Genomic DNA, 24,301 nt, shown 5'->3' on the forward strand with positions numbered 1-24,301 from the left:
TGAAACAAAATACAGAATATATTTGTAATCTAATAAACTACACACGTATGAAACAAAATACAGAATATATTTGTAATCTAATAAACTACACACGTATGAAACAAAATACAGAATATATTTGTAATCTAATAAACTACACACGTATGAAACAAAATACAGAATATATTTGTAATCTAATAAACTACACACGTATGAAACAAAATACAGAATATATTTGTAATCTAATAAACTACACACGTATGAAACAAAATACAGAATATATTTGTAATCTAATAAACTACACACGTATGAAACAAAATACAGAATATATTTGTAATCTAATAAACTACACACGTATGAAACAAAATACAGAATATATTTGTAATCTAATAAACTACACACGTATGAAACAAAATACAGAATATATTTGTAATCTAATAAACTACACACGTATGAAACAAAATACAGAATATATTTGTAATCTAATAAACTACACACGTATGAAACAAAATACAGAATATATTTGTAATCTAATAAACTACACACGTATACAAAATATTATACTGATGGTTATTTTACAGATAAACATCGCCGATGTTTTATCAATATGTTTATATACCGTTCTACAGAAAAAGTAATTCCGTGGTAATCTGATCTCTACAGTGCATTACTGAACAGCCGTAGATAAAGGTTATAGGCATATTAAACCTGTTGCAGTGCCAACGCGTGTATACATACTGTGCTAATATATACGTTAATTATTTCAAGGTTTGCGATTTATGAGATCTAATTATTGGTAATAAGAAGGACATACGAAAGTGATTTTTTTCGGAATCATTTCGAGTGTGAAGTTGAGTTTGACCCGCTGTTTTTCGTGACCTCTTAGGATTTTTTATTGGAATTTAGTAATTTTATAATATAGTGTTCTGAATGGGATGTAATTATTGTTTCCAGAGCTTTATTTTGTGTGTGTAATTTTTGTTGACATGGCAGACGTTGAAGAACCAAAAGATAGTCGTTTTGATGACGTTGACCTTGAGAGTATTTTAGCAAGGGTAGAAAGACGAGGACCTTTGACCTTTACGAGGAAGCGATGCTTATATCGAGGTGAGTGAATGAACCAGCTTAAATAGTATATTTGTGTGAAAATTGTGAGTCTGCACTTTAACATGTTTGAGTTCAAAACATTAGACCTATATCATGTCTATTTAAAGAACTATAATCTGAATTGGTCAAGCTTGCAATCAATGGGAGTTTAAAGTATGAAACAGATGCGGATCTACAATTTTGTAGAAAAAAAGGGGGGTTAAAACTAGGTAGTGTTTGGGGAAGAACATTTCAAAAGTCTTTGCTTAAATCGCTATGTAGCTCCATTAGAAAAGGCCCACATCCATTTCATCATCTGCTTTGTATACATTTAATGCAATTAAGGCATATGTCTGTTTTAAAACATGATAAATAATTTGTGAGGAATTTGCATTTATCAATCCAGAAACCTTCTAATTTCTTAAAACAGTGTCGGCGAAAAATAAATAAACATATCGTCTTGATAATGTAGTTTTAAGTCATTTTTTATCAAGTGTTATGCATATATACCTACTTATATAAAGATATTAACTTTACGTAAATAATTGACTCTTAGATGATCTTTGATGGAGGCCATATTGGTAAATATAACTTCAATCTATCTATCTATTTCTGTACATGTATGTTTCATGATCGAAGCATTTGCCGGCATGTATACAAGACACACACCTTTTCACTCAGAATTGGCATGTTATTTGTACTTTTGTCTGTGCTAGAATATAAGTGATAGATGTTAAGTATACGTCAATGAGACGGCAACCTACCGACACGATATACCAAAATAAACATGCAGTCTTCAATATTAGGCAGGTGTCATAACAATTACAAATAAACCACAAAGAATTATAGACTAACACAATTGATGAATAAACAATATAAATGCCAAATAATTTTCCAAATGACATAAACATAATCATAGATATAGGAAGATGTGGTGTGAGTGCCAATGAGACAACTCTCCATCCAAATAACAATTTAAAAATTAAACCATTATAGGTTAAAGTACGGCCTTATTATAATCATGTACAACATTAGCTGTTGGTATATAAGCAGTCTTTTTTGCATCATACATGTACATGTATATGGTTGAGAAAAGAGGGGGTTGAGTTTTAAAGTCTTACTGCAGCAAATCATTCCAATAGGCTTAATATCGTCTGCTTCTGTAAATAGTGACGTTAACATGACATTCAAAGACCTCCCATATATCATCAACAACAATACTAGCAATGGAATTTACAGAATAGACAATAATAGGATAAAACAGGGAACTTTGGACCAAAAGAAAATACAGAATATTAATAATGATGATGGGGTGTTAAAAGATATATAAAAAAAAATTGAACATTGGACATGATATTAGTGAAGAATAGTAAAAAATGACACAAAACAATAATGAACGGCCCTTTTCGAGATAAATATCGTAATTTTTCATAGTTGGAAAATTTTGAATTATTATGTACGAGATTGAGAAACAGAATGAAAAGCAAAGCTCGTCATGCATACTTTTTTTATATATATTTTATAACTTCATCCCATTATTTTCTTTTCTATATTAATGATACCCTGTCGGACATGTTTTCCCCGACTACAGTAATTTTTTTATAGCAGGTTTCAAAGTGGTACCAATAGCTAGATAAAATTATTTCGCGAGAATGTAGTCTTACAACATACAAATTACTATTATTTCAAGGTAATTGGTAATGATTACGTAAAATTCTATACTGTTCGCATATCTATTGGATAGGCCAACTTAAACAAATTACTTAGTAGTTGTTTTGTAAACTGCTGTGTTCAAGACAATGCTAGGCCAGTGATATTGTTTTCTCTATTTTCATTTTGAGAATGATGAGTAACTTTTATTGGCCACCAGCGCAAAACGTTGCGGGAGACATTGAATCTTTATCCGACATTATTTTATAAGTAACCCTACACAATACGGAAAAGTGGATAATAATTTAGGGGGTACCGCCTTGACTCATACTGTAATCATGCCCAGTAATGTTAGCAAAACAGTTTTCTTTAATATGTAAATTGCAGCATATGATAGCGCAACAGTGACATGAAAAAGAAAAAAAGACCACACATTTATATTATAAAATCCATATTTTAACAAAAATCAGTAGGTTTTCCTTTATTTTGGAAATTCCATGGGCCGGATAGCTTTTATTAAACCTTCTTTCAGCATAAAAGTTTAAGCTCTAAGCAGGATGAAACAGGGAATTTAATTTGGTGTGGCCTTATAAATTTCTTTCATGTCAATCAATCATTTGATTCTGATCGAATCCACGTGAAGATTCGGATTACTAAAGAACTGACATTTCTTGATCTCTTTATGAAGAATATTTTGCATATGTTTTTAATTAAATAACACACGTCATATCGATTTATTATTATCAGCAGTAAAAGCCGTCACTTCATCATGCTTCCATATTTAAGAAACGGATGTTCAAAATATATAAACACATTGAGAATTTTGTACAAATGTTAGACAATATATTTTAAATCTACGCATGCTTTCTTTATCTCCTTCAAATCACGATGTTATATCTTCATCATTACATTTTTGGTCGGACAAATAGCGAAAATTCGTAAAAATGCTATTTGTCCGGCTTGCCGGCTGAATAGATAATTTTGACTATTTGTCCGGCCACTGTCTAAAAAAACCCCGAGAAACGAGAAACACGTATGAAACACATCAACAAACGGCAACTACTGAACAACAGATTCCTGACTTAGGACAGGTGAACACAGTGGGTTTAACCGTTTTAATAGGTACCAACCTTCACCCTTATCCCAAACAATAGTGTAACACCACAACATAGAAAGACACAGTATAAAATATCAATTGAAATGACTTCATTCAACCAAAAGACATATTAACACAAGTTAACAAACGCGGAACGAATAAATTTGATCTATGATACAGTGGAAATACAAAATTAATAAAATAAGAGGTGAATAATTAAAGTAACAGTATTATACTATACGGATGATCAGAATAACGTATTTTCAGGCATGGATAATATAATTTATATGGTTTACAGTAGTGAACCGTAAAACGAATTTTTCGCACACTGGATATTTTGATATGATTTCGATTCTTTAATTATTTCGCCTCATCTGTTACGTTAAGACTCAAAGTTTAGAATGCCACGAAAATAAAACACGTCGGAGAGAAGTATATTTAACAAACATGTATAAACAGATCATTCTAAATTATCTAAGGTCAGCCTTCCATGAGAAGGATCCATTATTTGAATTAACACAATTATACAATTGTTTTAATTAACAACCATATTACACTTCAAGGGGTTGGGTTGGGTTTGGGAAGGAGGGAGGGGATAATGTCTGAAAAACATTCTGATCCCCAATTTGATTAAAATATATTCTGAATCCAGATTTCACCATACCTTGTAGTTTTAAATTTTGGTGAAAAATATGATTTGAGTGATAGCGTCGAAAAACTAAAAAACAAAAATCTGACTCAGACAAAAAAAAACCAACAACATAATTCCCCCTTTTAGAAGGTAAAATTAATGGTTCCTCCCTTACGATAATAGTGACAGATGGACGATGTAGGGGTATGATATTGACAGCGATATAGATTTTTAATCGTCTTGATAAGACTCGATACGTGATCGATGTTTATATATGTCTAGTTCAAATACCAAATGATATCATGAAGGGTTTATGGAATATAAAACAATTGAACCACCAATTATGGCAGGGCACAACAATAGCCAAACGGAATCGGGACGTTCAATTCAATTACAATTTTTTTTAAACGTTATACCAGGCAAACAGTCCTGTCCCGACTGGAACTATTCTCACCCCCCAGTTACAGACCTATTTTCCGCGTGCCACCCCTTTGACTAATTTTCGCGAAAAAAGCATATCATATTTTTTTTTGCTCTCAGGCAGATCATACAAGAACTATTAAAAACACTTGAGCCAAGTTGAGGTAAAGCAAATAACAACAAATCCTTTATATATATGCTGATAAAACGAGTAATTTGGGGCCCTTTATAGTTTGTTGTTCGGTGTGAGCCAAAGCTCCGTGTTGAAGGCCGTACATTGACCTATAATGGTTTACCTTTTTTTAAATTGTTATTTGGATGGAGAGTTGTCTCATTGGCACTGACACCACATCTTCCTATCTATGATAAGTATATTTATATATATATGCCCATTTGTCCATAATTCTGTGTTCTGGACCTCGTAAACAAACTTATTTTCGCGGATACTTTATTCCGAGTTTTACCCTTCTATATCATTTCGCGGCTATTTAATTTCGCGATTTTCTGATTTACTTGATGTAGTTTGATAAGGAAAGATCCAAGTTAAACATATTCGAGTTATTTTTCTACTCGAAAATTAGTTGGTTTACAGTATGTAGCTCAAGAGCTACAGGAAGTAAAGATCGAGCTCCCACCAATCGTCTTCTACATAAATTAAAAAAAGAAGATTTGGTATGATTGCCAATGAGACAACGCTTCACATGAGACCAAATGTCACAGAAATTAACATCTAATAGGTCAACGTACGGCCTTCAACAATCAACAAACGCATACAGCATATATAGTCAGCTTAAGTTCTTGATTAATATTGCAATGGGTTGATTACTTTCGAATACTGTCAAAATCGTAATCTGTATAGATAGCACTCTGTTTTCACCAAGTTCTTGTGAAATAGGAACGAAAGATACCAGAGGGACATATTGAAAATAAACTGACAACGCCATGGCTAAAAAAAAAGACAAACAGACAAATAATAGTACAAAAGACACAACATAGAAATCTAAAGACTATGCAACACGAACCGAACCAAAAACTGGGGTGATCTCATGTGCTCCGGAAGGGACAGCATATCCTGCTTCAAATGTGGCTAAGTAAGACGAACTATTTATGAAACGAATGAATCAATATCGTGTCAGGCTTAATAGACAATAACAAGGGCGTGTCTATGTTACTGAGTAAATCAATCACAATAAAACAAATCATCAGTTTTCTGCCTGTAATTTACTTTATGAATTATGATTCAAAAATGATATAAAACAGATCACTGCAGACTTGACTGAAGTAAATAATGTACCAACGAAGTCAAGAATGTGACAGCTGTTTTCAAATCGGTCGATATATTTGTGCTGTTGATTTTGTCATTTTTCTTGGAGTTCAGTTTTTAAGTACTTGTACAGTCTCTCATAACTCTTTTTAGAGTGGCTCTTTTATAAATTGTTAATATTATGTTGTGTTGTATATCAAATGTTTTAAAGAGGTGAGACTCTAATAAATTATTTGTTTGTTGCTTGTTTGTTTGTTTGTAATCAGCAGTTTTTATTAATTATTGCGACAATGGCAGTCGTGTGTTTTTTATTTTGCGGTTACTTCTGTTATATTTTCAATTTAGATTTTCAAGTTACTGGTTAATCATGACAAAAGGTTTTTTTTTTATTTTATGGGAAAAGAGGGAAACTGTTTTGAAATTTAAATACTATCTATATATAACAAGTCTAAAAGGGTACAGCATCACCAAAAATACAATAAAACGAACAATATGTTAGATATTTCGGATAACAGTCAATATCCTACCTCGGTAATTGCACGATGACAAATGAATCATGTCAATTCAAATTAAGTCTCTATCAAAATCTTTGATTTATACAATTTAAGCGAACGCTGGAACAATTTTAAAATTTTCAAACACGGCGCAAAGACTACAAAGATATGCCAAAAGAAAAATAATTATTTACGATGCAACCTGGCACAACTCTAAATTCTCAAAGATGGTGATATATATATATAGTTTTAAGTATGTTATGTATCTTTGTGTCCCTTAACAGCAAAGCTCTGAATTTAACTTGCACAATGCATCAAGTTGTTCTTTTCTGAATTTCCCATACCAAAATTGGACTTAGCCATTTCTGTTTTTTTTATGGAAACATCAGTAGAAAAACGTGCTCCTTTCTTCAAAAACTCTTAAAATACTAGAAAACATTAAATGTATTCTTTCTTTTTTTGCGAAATATTTAGAAATATTGTCAAGCCTTGTTAATTGGAATGCATAGAATTAATATTAATTCAAATAATTTGGATGAAAATTTTACCAAAATGTTAAATCCTATGTCTGAAAAGGAATTAAAATCTATTTGTATGTATATTGAAGAAGCTCTTGATTTGAGAGACCACCATACCGTTTCATCAGATAATAATCTTTTACAGTAGTTTGTGCATATACATATATATATATATATAAATATCTTGTATTGTGTGTTTTAAGTAAATATACGAAAATCTATAATAATACTGAAATATAAGTCTATGGTATCAATATCAGTCTATAATGTATTTGTATACATAGAATTGGCTCATGACTTGTTACATGAATCTTTATTTCATTTATATGTTGTTTTAATATTATAATTGTCTGTATTTGGATCACGCATCTATTGTGCTCTTTCCAATAAAATATTAAAATATAAAATAAAAAAATAAATAAAAAATTCAGAATTGGGAGTATTTTGCTATCATGCCTATAGCAATTTATTTGTCCCATTTGAACATGTTGAATAAAAATGGTTGGTCACCGTAAACATCTAATTTACGTTCTGATTGCGTTGTACATTTCTCGAAGGATAGCCTTGTTGATTTCCATAATGAAGACCTGTACTTTAATTGCATTTTGTCAATGTGAGATCGAAGTTCTTGATTACGAAGTCAAACAGAAAACACTCTGTTTATTCCCAGAAGAAACGGAATATATTCCGTCTTATTTACCAAAATGTATACATATTAGTTCTGACAAGCTTATCTCCCTAGTTGATAACATAAGACAACCGAAACATTGATTGGCATACAAAAAGTTCGTAACAACAACTTTATCAATACTAAATAATTGGTTTCTAATGAGAGGAAACCTGATACAGAAAATATCACCAAAACATAATCAAAGCTATTCCATACTGGCAGTCAATGATCTTCAATTTCTATGCAACACGCGCCATACCTCGCCGTACTTTTGTATATATTTATGTCAAGGTTACGTTCGGGATCAGAGGTTACTCGCTGTGGTTTCTGTTATTGACAAGCTTCACTGACCAAAACATACAAACAGATCAAATGTAGATTTGATTTTTACGTTAAGATGCAAACACGTTTTAGTTGCATTGATGGCATTGTATAATACTATTGATATTCTGTCATTCGTCTCCTGGTGTTGCATTTCCTGTTAAGATATTTAAAAGGAATATGAAAATAAAAACAACACTTTTATAAATCAGAAGTGCGTCAATAACAAATATTTTTTTTATTACTTTTGCTAAATACGCTGTGATTGTTTAACTCGATCTATAACATGTATAATGATTTTTCTTCACCACGCCTAACAACGTTCATGCAGTGACAATCATTTTCAGATCAATACTAAATTAATGGATGAATCAAATCCATTGACAATAAGGGGTCGGTATGAAATGTTTCTTTATATTGGCACGAGTGCGGTTATTGCTGGGGGTCCTTCTCTATATTCTTTGCCCGGTATTATTTTCTATTCTTTAATTATGTAATCTTTAATTATTTTTTTTGCCTAGTTTTCTGTATTTTTTGTTATTTGTGTCCTTTATTTTGCACCTACCTCATGTTAACCCCGACCAGACTCTCAAAAGTATCGTTAAACATGTTTCCTTTCATCATGAAACCCACGACACAGTTGATGGTCCAAACAGGATCCAGCCATTTCTAAAGGGGGTCCAAACCTAGGAGAAAAGGGATGTAGGTTCCAACAATATGTCCCTTTTCAAATGCATTGCTCGTCTTAAAAAGAAGGAGGTTCCAACCCCCGTACCCCCCTGAATCCGTCACTGAACAGAACAGTGACCCACCACAAATTTGTATGTCCCCTCTATGCAATCGGACGTACGTATACATGGTATGGTCCTAATATGACATTAACACGCGAGATGTCATGTTGGCCATCTATGTCTATCTCCAAGAAGAAAATGACAACTTCTAATTAACTAGCTGGCAACGCGTAAACAATGGCAGAAGCAACAAATAGATTATTATATAATACTTAAAATCGTTAAATAGGAGCCAACTTCTTCAATAAAATCTAAATAGTTTATTATTCCATGAAACAGATAATTTCCTCTACGATGTAACATGTAATTGCTTCTTCAAGGAGGAGTGAGAAATAAATTAGGTTGTCAAACAACCTGTTATTCTATTTTCACCTTCATACATTCCAAACTATGCGCTGTATGCGTTGTCATAGTAACGTATGTTTTATAAAACTAACTGACGGTAATTAGCGATATAAACAATGTTGCTTTAACAGGTTTGCCAAAATGTCAGTACCCTAGAGAATGGCTGTCTGGTTTAAGTATTAACCACAACCTTGGCTACACTATTTTTTTTCTATATCAAAGAGAGTTATGTTTTTTTTTTTTTTTCTTCTTCATCTTCTAAATTACACTATGTTTACCTTAGATAAGGTTTAATAACTTCCGTACATGCAAATTAAAAACAAGCATTCGGCGTTGTACTACTTTTAGCTCACCCGAGTCGTAATACACGGCCCATTCGGCAATCCTCGGTAGAATCCACGGAATCGGCCGAGTTGAGACGAATGATACAAGGCCCATTCGGCAATCCTCGGTAGAATCCACGGAATCGGCCGAGTGGAGACGAATGATACAAGGCCCATTCGGCATTCCTCGGTAGAATCCACGGAATCGGCCGAGTGGAGACGAATGATACAAGGTCATGTAAGTTATTGTTATCACTTGGCCTCTGTCGTCACCCTTCGTCCGAAACTCTCCTCTCATAAAAATACAATACCAATTACAAACTTAGGGTAAATGAACCTTATGATATCATATGTACAAATTGTGTGTTTCTTGTACGTCAAGAAACATGACCGCCATGGCTACAAAAAACCCATGAAGGTAATATGCATCAATCGTCTTAAAGCTATAAAAATAGAGACGATCTAATTAAAATACAGAACTCGGATTTTTTAATACTATATATTAATAACCTCGTATGAAGTATTAGAACGAAATCCGAGTTCTATATTTTAATTAGATTGAGAGTTTAATAGGGGAAATTAGACGGGGAAAATAATCAAAATGTCAATGACTACCTATACTTCCTGATTCAACAACATTGTCAGATGACTCTTTAAGGAGTGATTGTCTTTCAAATGATGATTTTTGACGTTTTTTTTGTATTTAAGCCTATTATCTAAAAAACTTGAACAGAAACGTAGAAACTGTCAACACTAGATGATCAGACATTAAACATCGAGTTTACAAAAATACTATACGAATGAAACAATTGGATCAGATGACTCATAACCTTACAGCCGATTTCAATGAGTATGTAGCTGAAGGGTATATATGTGGTTCGCTTTCTTAGTAGCTGAACCGTGAAATAGGTAAGGTATAATACCCTCCTTTCAAAGAAGCCTAGTCCTACAGACAGATTGATTGGTTATCTGTCGGACTAGTCTACTCTTAGAGGAGGTTAGTTTCCTAACCTAACAATGAATTCACGGTTCAGCTAGCAAGCAAGCTAACCAAAGATATTGCAGTTAGCTGTATACTTATTGAAATCGGCTGTAAACCGTGCTGTTTACTTTTTCAAAGATCTGCTTCTCTGAAACTACTCAATTTCAACCAAACTTGAGTTGGGTGGACCTGATCAGATGACTCATTAAAAGACGAATGTGACAAATTTTCCTGTTCATATGCCAATTATCCCGAAATTATGGAATAATTTCATTTATTCCATATTGATAAAATATTAGTAGGTTTTTCTATATGAATGGGATTTTGAATAAATATGCATATTCACCTGCGGAAAAAGGATATTCACCGCGCAAAACGTCGCGTGCTTTTACGTGTATAATTTTGGTAAAAAACGTTTGATGTACAATTGGTTTTGGTTAATATTTTCCATTACATTAATTTCTCTCGGAATATGGAATTAAACATTTACTGTCTTTTGTTTCGGTAAATATGTGGTTTTATTGACTTTTGAAAAACTGATATTCATTTCGCCACACATTTACCTCACCAAAAGACAGTAATTGTATAATATCATTATTTTGATAGGTTTGTCAATTATTGTTTAAGGAAGAAACTGTATAGCAAATTGAATAACTATACAAGAACTACAATAACGCCATTATAACTGAATAAGGAGTTATTGCTTTCAAACAACTTTTGTTTGTGTGTTTGTACAAAGAAAGATACAGGTACAAAATGCATTACAAAAATTATAAACCAGTCATAACCGAGAATGGCTGTTCATATTATTTTTTTTCTTGTGTTGTTTGTTGTTGCTTTCTGAGCGAGTTTCTGATATACTAAATTTATGTGTAGATTGTGGTGTTATTCAATTCTTGCAATGATTCCTTATATACATTTCCGTAAGATTAAAAACCCAGGGGCGGATCCAGCCATTTAAAAAGGGGGTTCCCAACCCAGGAAAAAGGGAGGGGTTCCAACTGTATGTCCCCATTCAAATGCATTGATCGGCCATAAAAACCCCGGACCACCCCCCCATCTGGAACCGCCAATGAAAACCTGTATTTAACCCTTTTCAATCAGTGACGCAGACGGTGGATAAGCGACCAAGAGAGAGTGAGTGATCAATACACTGTGATCAATAAGTAATAGTTATCCCATGAGGACGCGATGTACCGTATAGGAAAATCTCGCACCCCTACACAAAATGTGTACAAGCGAATTACATTTGTGTGTTATCAGATGAAAAAACACACTATATATACAACGTTTTGTTAATAAAGGCTTTTTTCTGAGAAGATTTCAGCCTTAATACCATAATTTCATGTTGCATGAAAATGATCACAGATAAGTTTGTCTTGTAATCTCTTCTAACCCGTGGTTTTGAATTTGTGAAAAAGCCATGAATTTAACCATGATCTCAGATTTTAGAAAAAAATCAATTATTTTATAATATCGTATACAGTTTTTTATTCTGTTCGCTGTACTTGATTAAGAGAAAAAAAATCTAAAATAAATTATCCTTACAAAACAATCATCTTTATTTCTATACCAGATAAAAAAAAAAATCTAAAAAACACAGCGACACATAATCAAAGTGTTTTGCATGGCCACTTCTTCCGTAAACTGACCTCCCTAATATATTACAATAGTATAATTATTACATCTTGCAATAGTATCAAAACATTTGACTTTTCTACACTTTACGCAAGTATTCCCCATTCCAAACCAAAAGACAAATTGAAAGAGTCGGTATTATTTTTTTTATAGAATGGCGAACGTAGATACAAGTATTTTGTCTTGGGGAGGGATAAATCCTACTATTTAAAGAATCACTCTGATTCAAACTAAAATTCTCTGAAACTGACTCTATCAAGATGCTTGATTTCTTGATTGACAACATATATGTGTTTCGTTTGGAGAACGTGTTTTTAAACAGACTGCAGGCGAAAGAAATTCATATGGGAACCAATTGCATGTCCCCCTCTTCTTGCCGACTTGTTTCTTTATCATTATGAGGCTGACTTCAAACAGGAACTTCTTAGGAAGAAAGATAAGAAATTAGCAATATCCCTTAACTTTACGTTCCGCTATATAGATGATGTTCTCTCACTAAATAATACAAAATTTGGTGACTATGATGAACGAATCTATCCCATCGAACTAGAGATAAAAGATACTTCAGATACAGTTAAGCATGCCTCATATCTTGACTTACATCTAGAAATTGACAATGAGGGTCGGTTGAAAAAAAAACTTTACGACAAAAGTGATGATTTCAGCTTCCCAATTGTGAACTTTCCATTTCTATGTAGCAATATTCCAGCAGCGACTGTATACGGACTATATATCTCCCGGGCAAATGAAACGATATTCCTGGGCTTGCATTTCCTATCATGATTTCCTTGATAGAGGATTGCTGCTCGCAAGGAAGCTATTAAACCAGGAGTTCTAAATGATAAATTTGAAATCATTCCTTCGTAAATTTTACTGACGCCATCACGAGTTGGTTGACCGCTATATTAATATGGAATAACCGTTTCACAGATGTTATCGGATTGTCCGTAACTACACAATACCCTTCCCTGTTCACACATGTTACCTAACGAATTAGACTATTAACCGGATTTGTAATAACATAAGCAACACGATGGGTGCCACGATATTGATTCATTCGTTTCAGAAATAGTCCGTTTTACATAGCCACATTTGGAGCAGGATCTGCTTACCCTTCCGGAGCACCTTAGATCACCCCAAGTTCTTGGTGGGGTTCGTGTTGCTTAGTCTTTAGTTTTCTATGTTGTGTTTTCTGTACTATAATATGTCTATTTGTCTTTTTATTTTAAGCCATGACGTTGGCAGTTTATTTTTATACGACCGCAAAAATTGAAATTTTTTTGGTCGTATATTGGTATCACTTTGGCGTCGTCGTCGTCCGAAGACTTTTGGTTTTCGCAATATAAATTTTGAAATATAAGCACAAGGTTAATGACTATAAAAGGACTGTTGGGATTGATTTTGGAAGTTTTGGTCCCAACAGTTTAGAAATTAGGGGCTAAAAGGGCCTAAATAAGCATTTTCTTTGTTTTCGCACTATAACTTTAGTTTGAGTAAATAGAAATCTATGAAATTTTGACACAAGGTTTATGACCACAAAAGGAAGGTTGGGATTGATTTTGGGAGTTTTGGTCCGAACAGTTTAGGAATTAAGGGCACAAAAAGGGCTCAAATAAGCATTATTCTTCGTTTTCGCACAATAATTTTAGTATAAGTAAATAGAAATCAATAATATTTAATCACAAGGATTATGACCATAAAAGGAAGGTTGAGATTGAATTTTGGTCCTAACGAATAAGGGGCCAAACGGGGCCAAAATTAAACTTTGTTTGATTTCATTGAACTGTTGGGGTTCTTTGATATACCGAATCTAACCGTGTATTTAGATTCTTAATTTTGGGTCCCTTTTTCAAATTGGTCTATATTAAGGTCCAAGGGTCCAAAATTAAACTTAAGTTTGATTTTAACAAAAATAGAATTCATGGGGTTCTTTGATATGCTGAATCTAAACATGTACTTAGTTTTTTTTATTTTCAAATTGGTCCAAATAGGGTCCAAAATTAAACTTTGTTTGATTTCAACAAAAATTCAATGTATGGGGTTCTTCAATATGCTGAATCTAACCATGTATTTAGATTTTTAATATTTAGGACCAGTTATCAAATTGGTTCTCATTTATGTCTAACGGGTCCAAAATTAAACTTTATTTGATTTCATCAAAAAATTGAATTCTTAGGGTTCTTTGATATGATGAATCTAACCATGTATTTAGATTTTGGATATTGGAATACCACAAATGGATGGTAAGAATTTTCTTTGGGAGTTATGGCTCAAACCGTTAAGGAATAAGGTGCAAAAAAGGGGGGAAAGGGTTGCCAGGTTAATGGACAATTACTTAAGTACAAAACATAATTTAAAAGCCGTGTAAGATTGGTAATTGAAACTCATTTTAATATCTCACCTAAACTGCTTTTAAATTATGTATATTGGAAATTTGCCAAAAACTTTATTATTAATAAATTCCATTAGAAATTTGCCAAAAACTTTAGTTTAAAGGGAAATTCCGCGATTTTTTACTTATCATCTAATCATGTTCATCTTAACATAAAAAACACATTTGCAAAGTTTTAAATTTATATTCCTTCTAATAACGGAGAAAATCAAGTATTTGTAACTTTTTTGGTTGAATTCTCGAGTGGGTCGTGACGTATTAGCCCGATTTATTGAATACTGGGAAAAAATAAAATCTGTTTAACTCTTATAGCTTATCGACAATTTACGTAATTAAAAGCGCACAGCTGACGAATGGTCGAAGTTATTAACCACAATATAAGAATGAACGAAAGTGAATATGCATATATATACCGTTTTGTATTGATTGAATTAAACTCCTATAAAATTATCTCTAGTAAATGTTTTTGAATAAATTTAATTAATTATTGTTGAGATTTTTTTCATAAAATATTTATTGAACATTTTTACTGATATTGAACTGAAAATATTTCAATTCTATTTACCTTTATTGTTTTGATAATCATTTCAATGCAACTAATGTGTGAGCAGAGTGTGTATATTATTTTGTAAAGGTCACTGTATATTTCTCGGCTTGAGGTCAATTCGTTTACCTTGTAGCTATTTAGCCGCAGGTGTGAGTTCAAGCGTACACAGGTATAAATGTTGTTATTTGGAAAGGATAAACAGAAAGGATTAGAAAGAGTATATGCTGCCATGATGTTAATACACTAAGATTTAATACACGATGAGAATAAAGATACAATAATTAAATTGTGTAAATTAATTGAAAATAAAATTCTGATTCGTAATTCCAAAAGTGTATAAAAATAAAAGGAAACAATTTTTGATTACTTTCTTAGCGGCAATTGGCGTAAAGATTCAAATATGAGGCAAAAAATAGTAGTTTTAATCTTTAATAAAAACTAAATGCAATATTACCCAATTTGATATACCATTGTACATCTGTTTGATATCATTGACTTTACCGGAATTTCTTAACTTGTATTCAAATCTGGCTGTGTTTAAATGCTAATAAAACTATTGCAATTTTAAAGTTTTTAATTGACAAAAAAATACAACATACAACATGCATAATTTTTTTTTAGTTTCTTTTTAACATTTTATTCTTACATAATTAAATTCATTTGACAATCATTTACACGAACTTTTTGTGAAAAGAATACCAATTATCTAAGCTAAGGCATTATTTCTTTTGAGAATTTTTGAGGTTTTTTTTTTAAAATTCTATGATAATATTTGTGCAATGTTGAATAATCCAAATAAGTAATACAGTAGTTGTAATAAAAGTTATATTTTAGTCATGCAAAACAGATATTGACGAATTTATAATAGTTCGTTCATACATCGTTGTTCATGGTAAAATAAAGGTAAATAGAAAAGTTCGTGTAAATGAAACAATCATTATTAGTATACATGTAAGTTTCCTGACGTATTAGAGCCATTGAGGATGAGCTTCAGAGAAATCAGACTAGTGGCGTTTCGTTCGTTTGTTTGTTGGGAAAGGAGAGGAAATGCAACCGCTTGTACAGATAAACGACAGAATTACCATACAAGCATTTATAGTCAACACAATCAGAAAGAGTTCCCATCGTTAGACGGGGAATATGAAGGCTTCCAAGAATGAACAAGTGACATGTCTAACTCTGAACAGTTAGAAAACAGACTATCGACATCGACCGCTTGTTCTTGATATTTGAAACTGTATGCATATATATACGTATACGTTTATGATATAGTGATGAGTTCTTGCGTCTGACAAAAACTAAATTCCTTCATGGTTATATCTTGCCATACGTTTATATTGGTTTGTAAGGTGATTACTCAAAATCGTTATTTGAAAATCCTGTTTGTGAGATGTAGATTCATTTCAATACAGAAATTTCGTCTATATATTTCACAAGTGTATAACACGGAGAAGCTCTGAAGGTTCATTACTCCCATTTTGTTGGGTGTGAACCATCGATGTTTACAGCAATATCAAAGAATAAGGTGATGATGGTAGAAAGAACTATGGGCGTCATGTGGCAAATATTACATGCATATCGGACAATGAGTTGTCAATCTGTATGAAAAGATTTCCAATACAACCATATTATTGAGAAGGAATGTTTACATGCTATACTCTCGTACTAGTATTACAGGGTTCTTGTGGCGTTCACCTTAGACACACATCGTTTTAACGATGTTTAAAAAAAGACAGAACCAATTTAATGTCATATTTCCCTATTTTTTAAATATAACTAAAATTCTTTTATCTGACAAGAATACCCCTATTTAGCGAACAAGTAATTTATTCTTTTTTCTGTTATTGAATACCAAGAAAGAAAATAAATCCCGGAATTAATTTGAAACTTTGATACTCAAAAGTTTCCCAGCAAAATATTCACATCCCCTGGGGATAATTAGTGTTCGTCCAGTGGCATATATAACAATTGTGATGACGAATTCCTTCCTTTGTTTGAGAACAATCTTATTGAAATATAAATCTGTGATTTTCCTAGGTCCACAGCTTCAATGAACCAAAGCAAAAGTTATACATCGACCTGTATTTAAATCAAATTGGTTCTCTTCTTCTTTTGGTATATAACTGTAGTCTATCGACATTCGATGATTACATACTGTTGGCATACGTGGACTAGTCTATTTACAACACTTTAACCCCTATTTATTCAAAATATATGTTTTTTTCTTATGTTCAATGTATATATACGTATGTGTATATACACGTATATATTTTAAATTGCGCTATTGTTCCGTAACTTTCTATCCAGTCGTATAAACGAATCGTCGGCAAGTGCGTACATTTTTTTAAATCAATATTTCTGGTCTGTTCCAATCTGTCCTTCCCTATTGACAATGACTATATATTACATTTTCCCAAATTCACCCTTGGAAAAAATATTTAAATAGATTTTAATTTCATCAAATCTTATTTTTTGGGTATTATTTATATTTTTATGAATTATATTCTTTACACCAGAAATGTTATTTATAAACAAGCGTATGAGTTAAGTAATGACAAGTAAGACAGAGCTGTATATTATACATCTGATAGTTCAAAATGGAAAGTTATAAGTTATAAGTTATCAGCCGTGTACACTGATCAATATCTGCAGAAGTGAAACGATGCATGAACTTGCAAGCCCGACAGGAAATCGCTTGAATACCTGGACGTGTCACCTCACACCCCTCACAATACCTTTGGAGGTAATACCTTTAGCCATGCTGGTGATCAGATGAGGGAAGATCAAAATATATTTGAAAAAAGTTTATTACTTTAAAGAATTATGAACAAATTAGATTTTCGAAAACAATTTTCACGGAACACTTAATTATGATTTCAACTTTGACTTTTCACCTAATTCCAATATCAACAGTTTAAAAACAACAGACCATGGTATTTTTAAAAAAGTAAGAATATTTTCCGTATCAAGTTAGTTAGTCGGATTAAACAACCGTACGATTGACAAGATATCGACACGCAATTACGACTACATCGGTTACTGTAGTTTTGTTTCTTTGTGGTTTTTAGACATATCGTTTTTATTCATCGGGAAAGAAGACAAGATGGCGGATCTCGGAGAATTGATACTCTAAATTTAAAATCGATGGTGATCGCTTATCTAGCGGAATAAAACTTTAATATCTATGAATTTGAGCATTTTTATACAGAAAGAACATAATATCAATTTTTGATTTTTTTGCGAAGTTTCCCTTTAAACTTCATTGGAAATTTGCCAATATAAAATGTTGAATTGGAGTTATCTTTCTTTGTCCAGAATAGTAGTTAAATCAACTAAAATCATTACTATGACATTTTATATTTTATGATGTATTTAAATGAGAACTTATTGTTGAAAACTCCATAAAAAATTTGAATTGAGATCATTTTTGGAATAAGGGAAAGGGGGAGGTGAAAAAAAATTGGTAGGGTTCAATTTTCTTATTTCACATTTCAGAAATGAAAAAGAAAATTTCTTCAAATATCAAAGGATTAATATTCAGCATCATACTGAATTGCTCAAAAGCAAAAAAAAAACATTTTGGGTTTATTAGACCACATTCACTCTGTGTCAGAATCCGATGTTGTGTCAACTACTTAATCACAATCCAAATTCAGAGCTGTATCCAGTTTGAATGGTGTGTCCATACTAGCCCCAACCGTTCAAGGTTCGACCACTGCGGTCGTTTAAAGCTGCGCCCTGTGGAGCATCTGGTTAATCTATGAGTTTGACTGTCCCTCTGGATTTTCGTCCCTCTTTTACAAAGTTCAAAGGTTATTAACAAATATGTATATATTATAGTTACAACAGTGTATAACACCTGTTTGTCTCAAGTTTTCATTAAACTGTAGTCCAATTCATAAAGTTTTATAACGATAAATTAACTGTGGTCAATCCTAACTCATTTCCTGTTGTTTTTCATTACAGCTCCTGAATTTGTCAAAAAATTACCAAAAGAGGAAACAGTCGAGGAAGGATCAACAGTAAAGTTTGAATGTAAAGCAGTTGGCTTTCCTAAACCTACGTTAAACTGGACTAAAGATTTAGAAATATTACCAGATAATCCAAGAATTACATTCCAATATGGAGAATTAGGTGAGGCATCTATAGAGATACAGAAGATTAAAAAATCCGAAGAAGGTAGTTACCGATGTAAAGCGGAAAATGCCGAAGGTTCAGCCTCGTCTTCAATATATATCTCGATCAAAGGTATCCCTCGTTGTACATGTAGATGTGTTGTTTGTTGGTGTGTAGATGTGTTGTTTGCTGGTGTGGTTTTTTTTATTTGCGAGTTGTGTTTTATTATTTAATAATTGGCTTTTTTATTTTATTAATCGAAACATTTTTCTTTTCATCCACTGTACCACTTGTCTCTTATCTTTTCTGCCTTTTTTGCAAATAAATAAACGCTTCTGCGCATAACAAATATTGCACTTGCTAGATTCAGAATTTTTGCAATAGATATCAATGTTTATGTTGTACTTTAAGGTGAACGAACTCGTACTTATTGTTTTCATTTACAGCCGATTCCAATGAGTGTGTAACCAAAGGTAATATCTTTGGTTAGCTTGCTTGTGAGCTGAACCGTGAAGTCATTATAAGGTCAGGTATAGTACCCTCCTTTCGAAGTAGCCTAGTCCAACAGACAGATAGATTGGTTATCTGCTGGAATAGTCTACTCTTAAAAGGGTATATAACCTGACCTAACAATGACTTGACGGTTCAGCTAACAAGCAAGCTAACCTAAGATATTACCTTTTGCTTCACACTCAATGAAATCGGCTATGAGATAATATACTAGTAACGAATTTAAATGTTATTTTAGATGTTCTTTATCAGTCTCTATAATACATCATAGTTTGTATTCACGAAGAAAGATAGCAAACAAAACAAACACACAAATATTTTATTTTCCAATCACGGCGCCCCAAAATAAGCAGAATATGTCAAAATGTCAATACCTTTATCCCGCAAATAATTGTTACTTGATAATATATATTTCGGTATTCCTTGCTCAGTGATATATAACTATCATGACTTTTGCAACTGAAAAAAGTTAATTTGTTCTATTCGGAATTTCGCATTTCAGTCTTGCTTGACAATCGGCGTAAACAATGTTGTAATCTTAGAACGAACCGGGAGGTGATAATGTCAGAAAAAAAAGATTTTTATAAGTCCATGTTTGTCAACAAATATTTTAAAGGGTATATACATATTCGACTATTCAAAATATATGCAAATGGTTGTGTACTGGCTGCCATACCTGCTTATACCTACCGCAAGATGATCGCAGTGACCCCGGAAGAATTTGACACAAATAAGGACAAAGGTATTTGTAAATTTGTCTCGTTTAGTAAGTCGTCACTTTTTCAAGTCTATAAAAGCGAAACTGGTTAGCAATGTTTGTGTAGTACTAACTTACAACTAGGGTGAATGAAATATGTGTCGGGGACCCCGTTTCTGAGACCTGATGAGAAAAGCAAAATGAGGTCGTGAAATTTGATGTATGCCTTTTGTGTTTCTATGTTATATTTGTTTGTTTTATAGTGATTTTAAAAGATGATAACACAATGGTGACTGCTGAACCCCCATTTTGACAAGTTTACCTATTGTGTCTGTTTGTTTTGTTCACGCATCGTTGTCAATAAAATTGAATTTGACTATCATGCAAGTGAGAGGTTTTGCTGGCTATAAAATCAGGTTCAATCCACCATTGTCTACATAAGAAAATGCCTGTATACCAATTCAGGAGTATGGCGGTTGTTGTCCGTTCGTTTGGCGTGTTCGATTTTTCCATTTGGTTAGTGACTTTCCCTTTTGAATTTGTTAAACTATTAAATAAGAAGACTTGGTATGATTGTCAATGAGACAACTCTCCACCAAAGATCAAATAACTTATCAGTTAAAGTTAACAAGTATAGGTCATTGTAGTCGCTTATAATTTGATTTCTTTTGATTTTCCATCAATCAGTATTCATATTCGAAAAAAAAAAAAAATCTGTTTTCCTCTCTCTACATTTTCATTGCGGTTGTCTGTACAAAATCTCTATTTTCTCTCTCTACATTTTGATTGCGGTTTTCTGTGATTGGTTTTTAAGTAAACAATAAAGTGTTCAAGACTGTAAGCTGATAAACATAAGATCGATTGATTGATGTTCTGATTTAGACAGATAAGTAAAATCACATGCTGGTAAGATAGAATTACATATGTTAATAAGTGTGAATTGTTCTATACTGGCTCTATAACAAGGATGTTAGATCGGTATGGTATTGAAATAGCCTATTGCTAATGTGACTTCATCGATTTTAGTAAGACGCGTGCATCAGCCATGTGTCAGAGAGAAAGACCTTGGAATTTTATATAAGGTTTTTTTCAAGAGTATATTCAAGGTGGTTAAATCATTTTCCTACATATACAACTTTGAGTAAGACAATAAAGAAAGGAGTAGGTCCAGTAAGACCCCTTTTTGGCCCAAAAATATAGCAGTTTTACCAAATTATTAAAATGTAAACTTTTAGTTATTTATTGGACAGTAGAATGCTTCTGCTACATAAATATGGGCTGTTTTTTGACAATACAATGCACATATATCGGGTACTAGCACCATAAAGTCATGCTAAATTACTGAAATCTTCACAGTTCTAGCATTTTAGTTAAATTTTAGACGGTTTTCGTGAAAAAACAAAAGTGGCCGCATCCGTGTTCATCCTTAATATTGAAATGTAAGTTGTATTTTATTATAATACATAACATATATAAAGGTTGAGAATGAACACGAATGCGGCCAGGTTCATTTTTGACAAAAACCAACTGAAAAGTGACAATTTTCGGCATATTTGATAGATTTTTATACGACCGCAAATTTTGAAAAAATTTTCGTCGTATATTGCTATCACGTTGGCGTCGTCGTCTGCGTCGTCGTCGTTGTCGTCGTCGTCGTCGTCCGAATACTTTTAGTTTTCGCACTCTAACTTTAGTGAAAGTGAATAGAAATCTATGAAATTTTAACACAAGGTTTATGACCATAAAAGGAAGGCTGGTATTGATTTTGGGAGTTTTGGTCCCAACATTTTAGGAATTAGGGGCCAAAAAGAGCCCAAATAAGCATTATTCTTGGTTTTCGCACAATAACTTTAGTTAAAGTAAATAGAAATCAATGAAATTTAAACACAATGTTTATGACCACAAAAGGAAGGTTGGTATTGATTTTGGGAGTTTCGGTCCCAACAGTTTAGGAATTAGGGGCCAAAAAGGGACCCAAATAAGCATTTTTCTTGGTTTTCGCACCATAGCGTTAGTATAAGTAAATAGAAATCTATGAAATTTAAACACAAGGTTTATGACTATAAAAGGAAGGTTGGTATTGATTTTGGAAGTTTTGGTCCCAACAGTTAAGGAAAAAGGGGCCCAAAGGGTCCAAAATTAAACTTTGTTTGATTTCATCAAAATTGAATAATTGGGGTTCTTTAATATGCCAAATCTAACTGTGTATGTAGATTCTTAATTTTTGGTCCCGTTTTCAAATTGGTCTACATTAAGGTCCAAAGGGTCCAAAATTAAACTTAGTTTGATTTTAACAAAAATTGAAACCTTGGGGTTCTTTGATATGCTGAATCTAAAAATGTACTTAGATTTTTGATTATTGGCCCAGTTTTCAAGTTGGCCCAAATCGGGGTCCAAAATTAAACATTGTTTGATTTCATCAAAAATTAAATAATTGGGGTTCTTTGATATGCCAAATCTAACTGTGTATGTAGATTCTTAATTTTTGGTCCAGTTTTAAAATTGGTCTAAATTAAAGTGCAAAGGGTCCAAAATTAAACTAAGTTTGATTTTAACAAAAATTAAATTCTTGGGCCTCTTTGATATGCTGAATCTAAACATGTACTTATATTTTTGATTATGGGCCCAGTTTTCAAATTGGTCCAAATCAGGATCTAAAATTATTATATTAAGTATTGTGCAATAGCAAGTCTTTTCAATTGCACAGTATTGTGCAATGGCAAGAAATATCTAATTTCACAATATTGTGAAATAGCAAATTTTTTTTTAATTGTTAGTTATCTTTCTTTGTCCAGTATAGTAAGCAAGAAATATCTGCAAGAATTTTTTATAATTGGAGTTATCTTTCTTTGTCCAGAATCAACTTAAATCTTTGTTATATACAATATACAATGTATATTCACTTTTTACTACCAACTGATAAATTTAAATAATCTTTACCATTCAGTGATAACAAGCAGTTTTTTTACATCATGTATTTAAATGAGTAGTAATTGTTGCAAACTCCATTAGAATATTTTAATTGAAATTAGTTTTGGAATAAGGGAAAGGGGGATGTGAATAAAAAATTGGGTTAAATTTTTCTCATTTGAAATTTCATAAATAAAAAGAAAATTTCTTCAAACATTTTTTTGAGAGTATTAATATTCAACAGCATAGTGAATTGCTCTAAGAGAAAACAAAAATTTTAAGTTCATTTGAATACATTCATTCTGTGTCAGAAACCTATGCTGTGTCAACTATTTAATCACAATCCAAATTTAGAGCGGAATCCAGCTTGAATGTTGTGTCCATACTTGCCCCAACCGTTCAGGGTTCAACCTCTGCGGTCGTATAAAGCTACGCCCTGCGGAGCATCTGGTTCATATTTGAGCTTGAATCGGATCGTTATGACTTAATCAGTTAAAATCTTACACATAAACTTATTGATTCAAGTGAAATAGACACTTAAGTGTTTAAAAAGTGTTAAAAATCTTTCGTCAGATGAACCTGAAATTTGAGGCCAAAATCGGCCCCTTACTTTTCAAACTGCAATAGTGTCAAAACAGCAAAGATAATGAACAATAGAGATGGGCCATTGTATACATATACCTAGGGGAAACTTCGTGCAAAGCATAATTATTCAAAATTTCATTGCATTTAATAAAAAAAGAATTTAGTGAAAATAAAATCAAGAATTTTGTAGAAAATCCACACACCGTTTAATACAGAGATTTTTGTAATAAAATTTGAAACATAGTTTACTCTCTTGTTTTTTAATAATCAGCTAGCGTATATTGTTTACAAAAGGTCCTAAACAATCTTTCAATTCCAAAACACCTCGTGCTTAGT

The 24,301-nt window shown here is 32.4% G+C and overlaps 1 protein-coding gene across 3 annotated transcripts in view; it reads left to right on the forward strand.

Moving 5' to 3' along the window:
• The first annotated feature begins 548 nt into the window (after window positions 1-548).
• LOC134690829 (contactin-5-like) overlaps window positions 549-24,301 on the forward strand; it is a 28,948-nt gene continuing 5,195 nt past the window's right edge. The window contains exons 1-2 of one of the 3 annotated variants that reach the window (XM_063550931.1): window positions 549-1,086; window positions 19,114-19,281. In XM_063550931.1, the coding sequence (XP_063407001.1) occupies window positions 966-1,086; window positions 19,114-19,281 (289 nt within the window). In that variant the 5' untranslated portion in view covers window positions 549-965. Of the gene's footprint in view, window positions 1,087-19,113; window positions 19,396-24,301 lie in introns of all 3 variants that reach the window. The other 2 variants (XM_063550930.1, XM_063550932.1) reach the window with 2 other exon arrangements.

This window comes from Mytilus trossulus, chromosome 11 (genome assembly GCF_036588685.1).
Source record: "Mytilus trossulus isolate FHL-02 chromosome 11, PNRI_Mtr1.1.1.hap1, whole genome shotgun sequence".
Taxonomy (NCBI): domain Eukaryota; kingdom Metazoa; phylum Mollusca; class Bivalvia; order Mytilida; family Mytilidae; genus Mytilus; species Mytilus trossulus.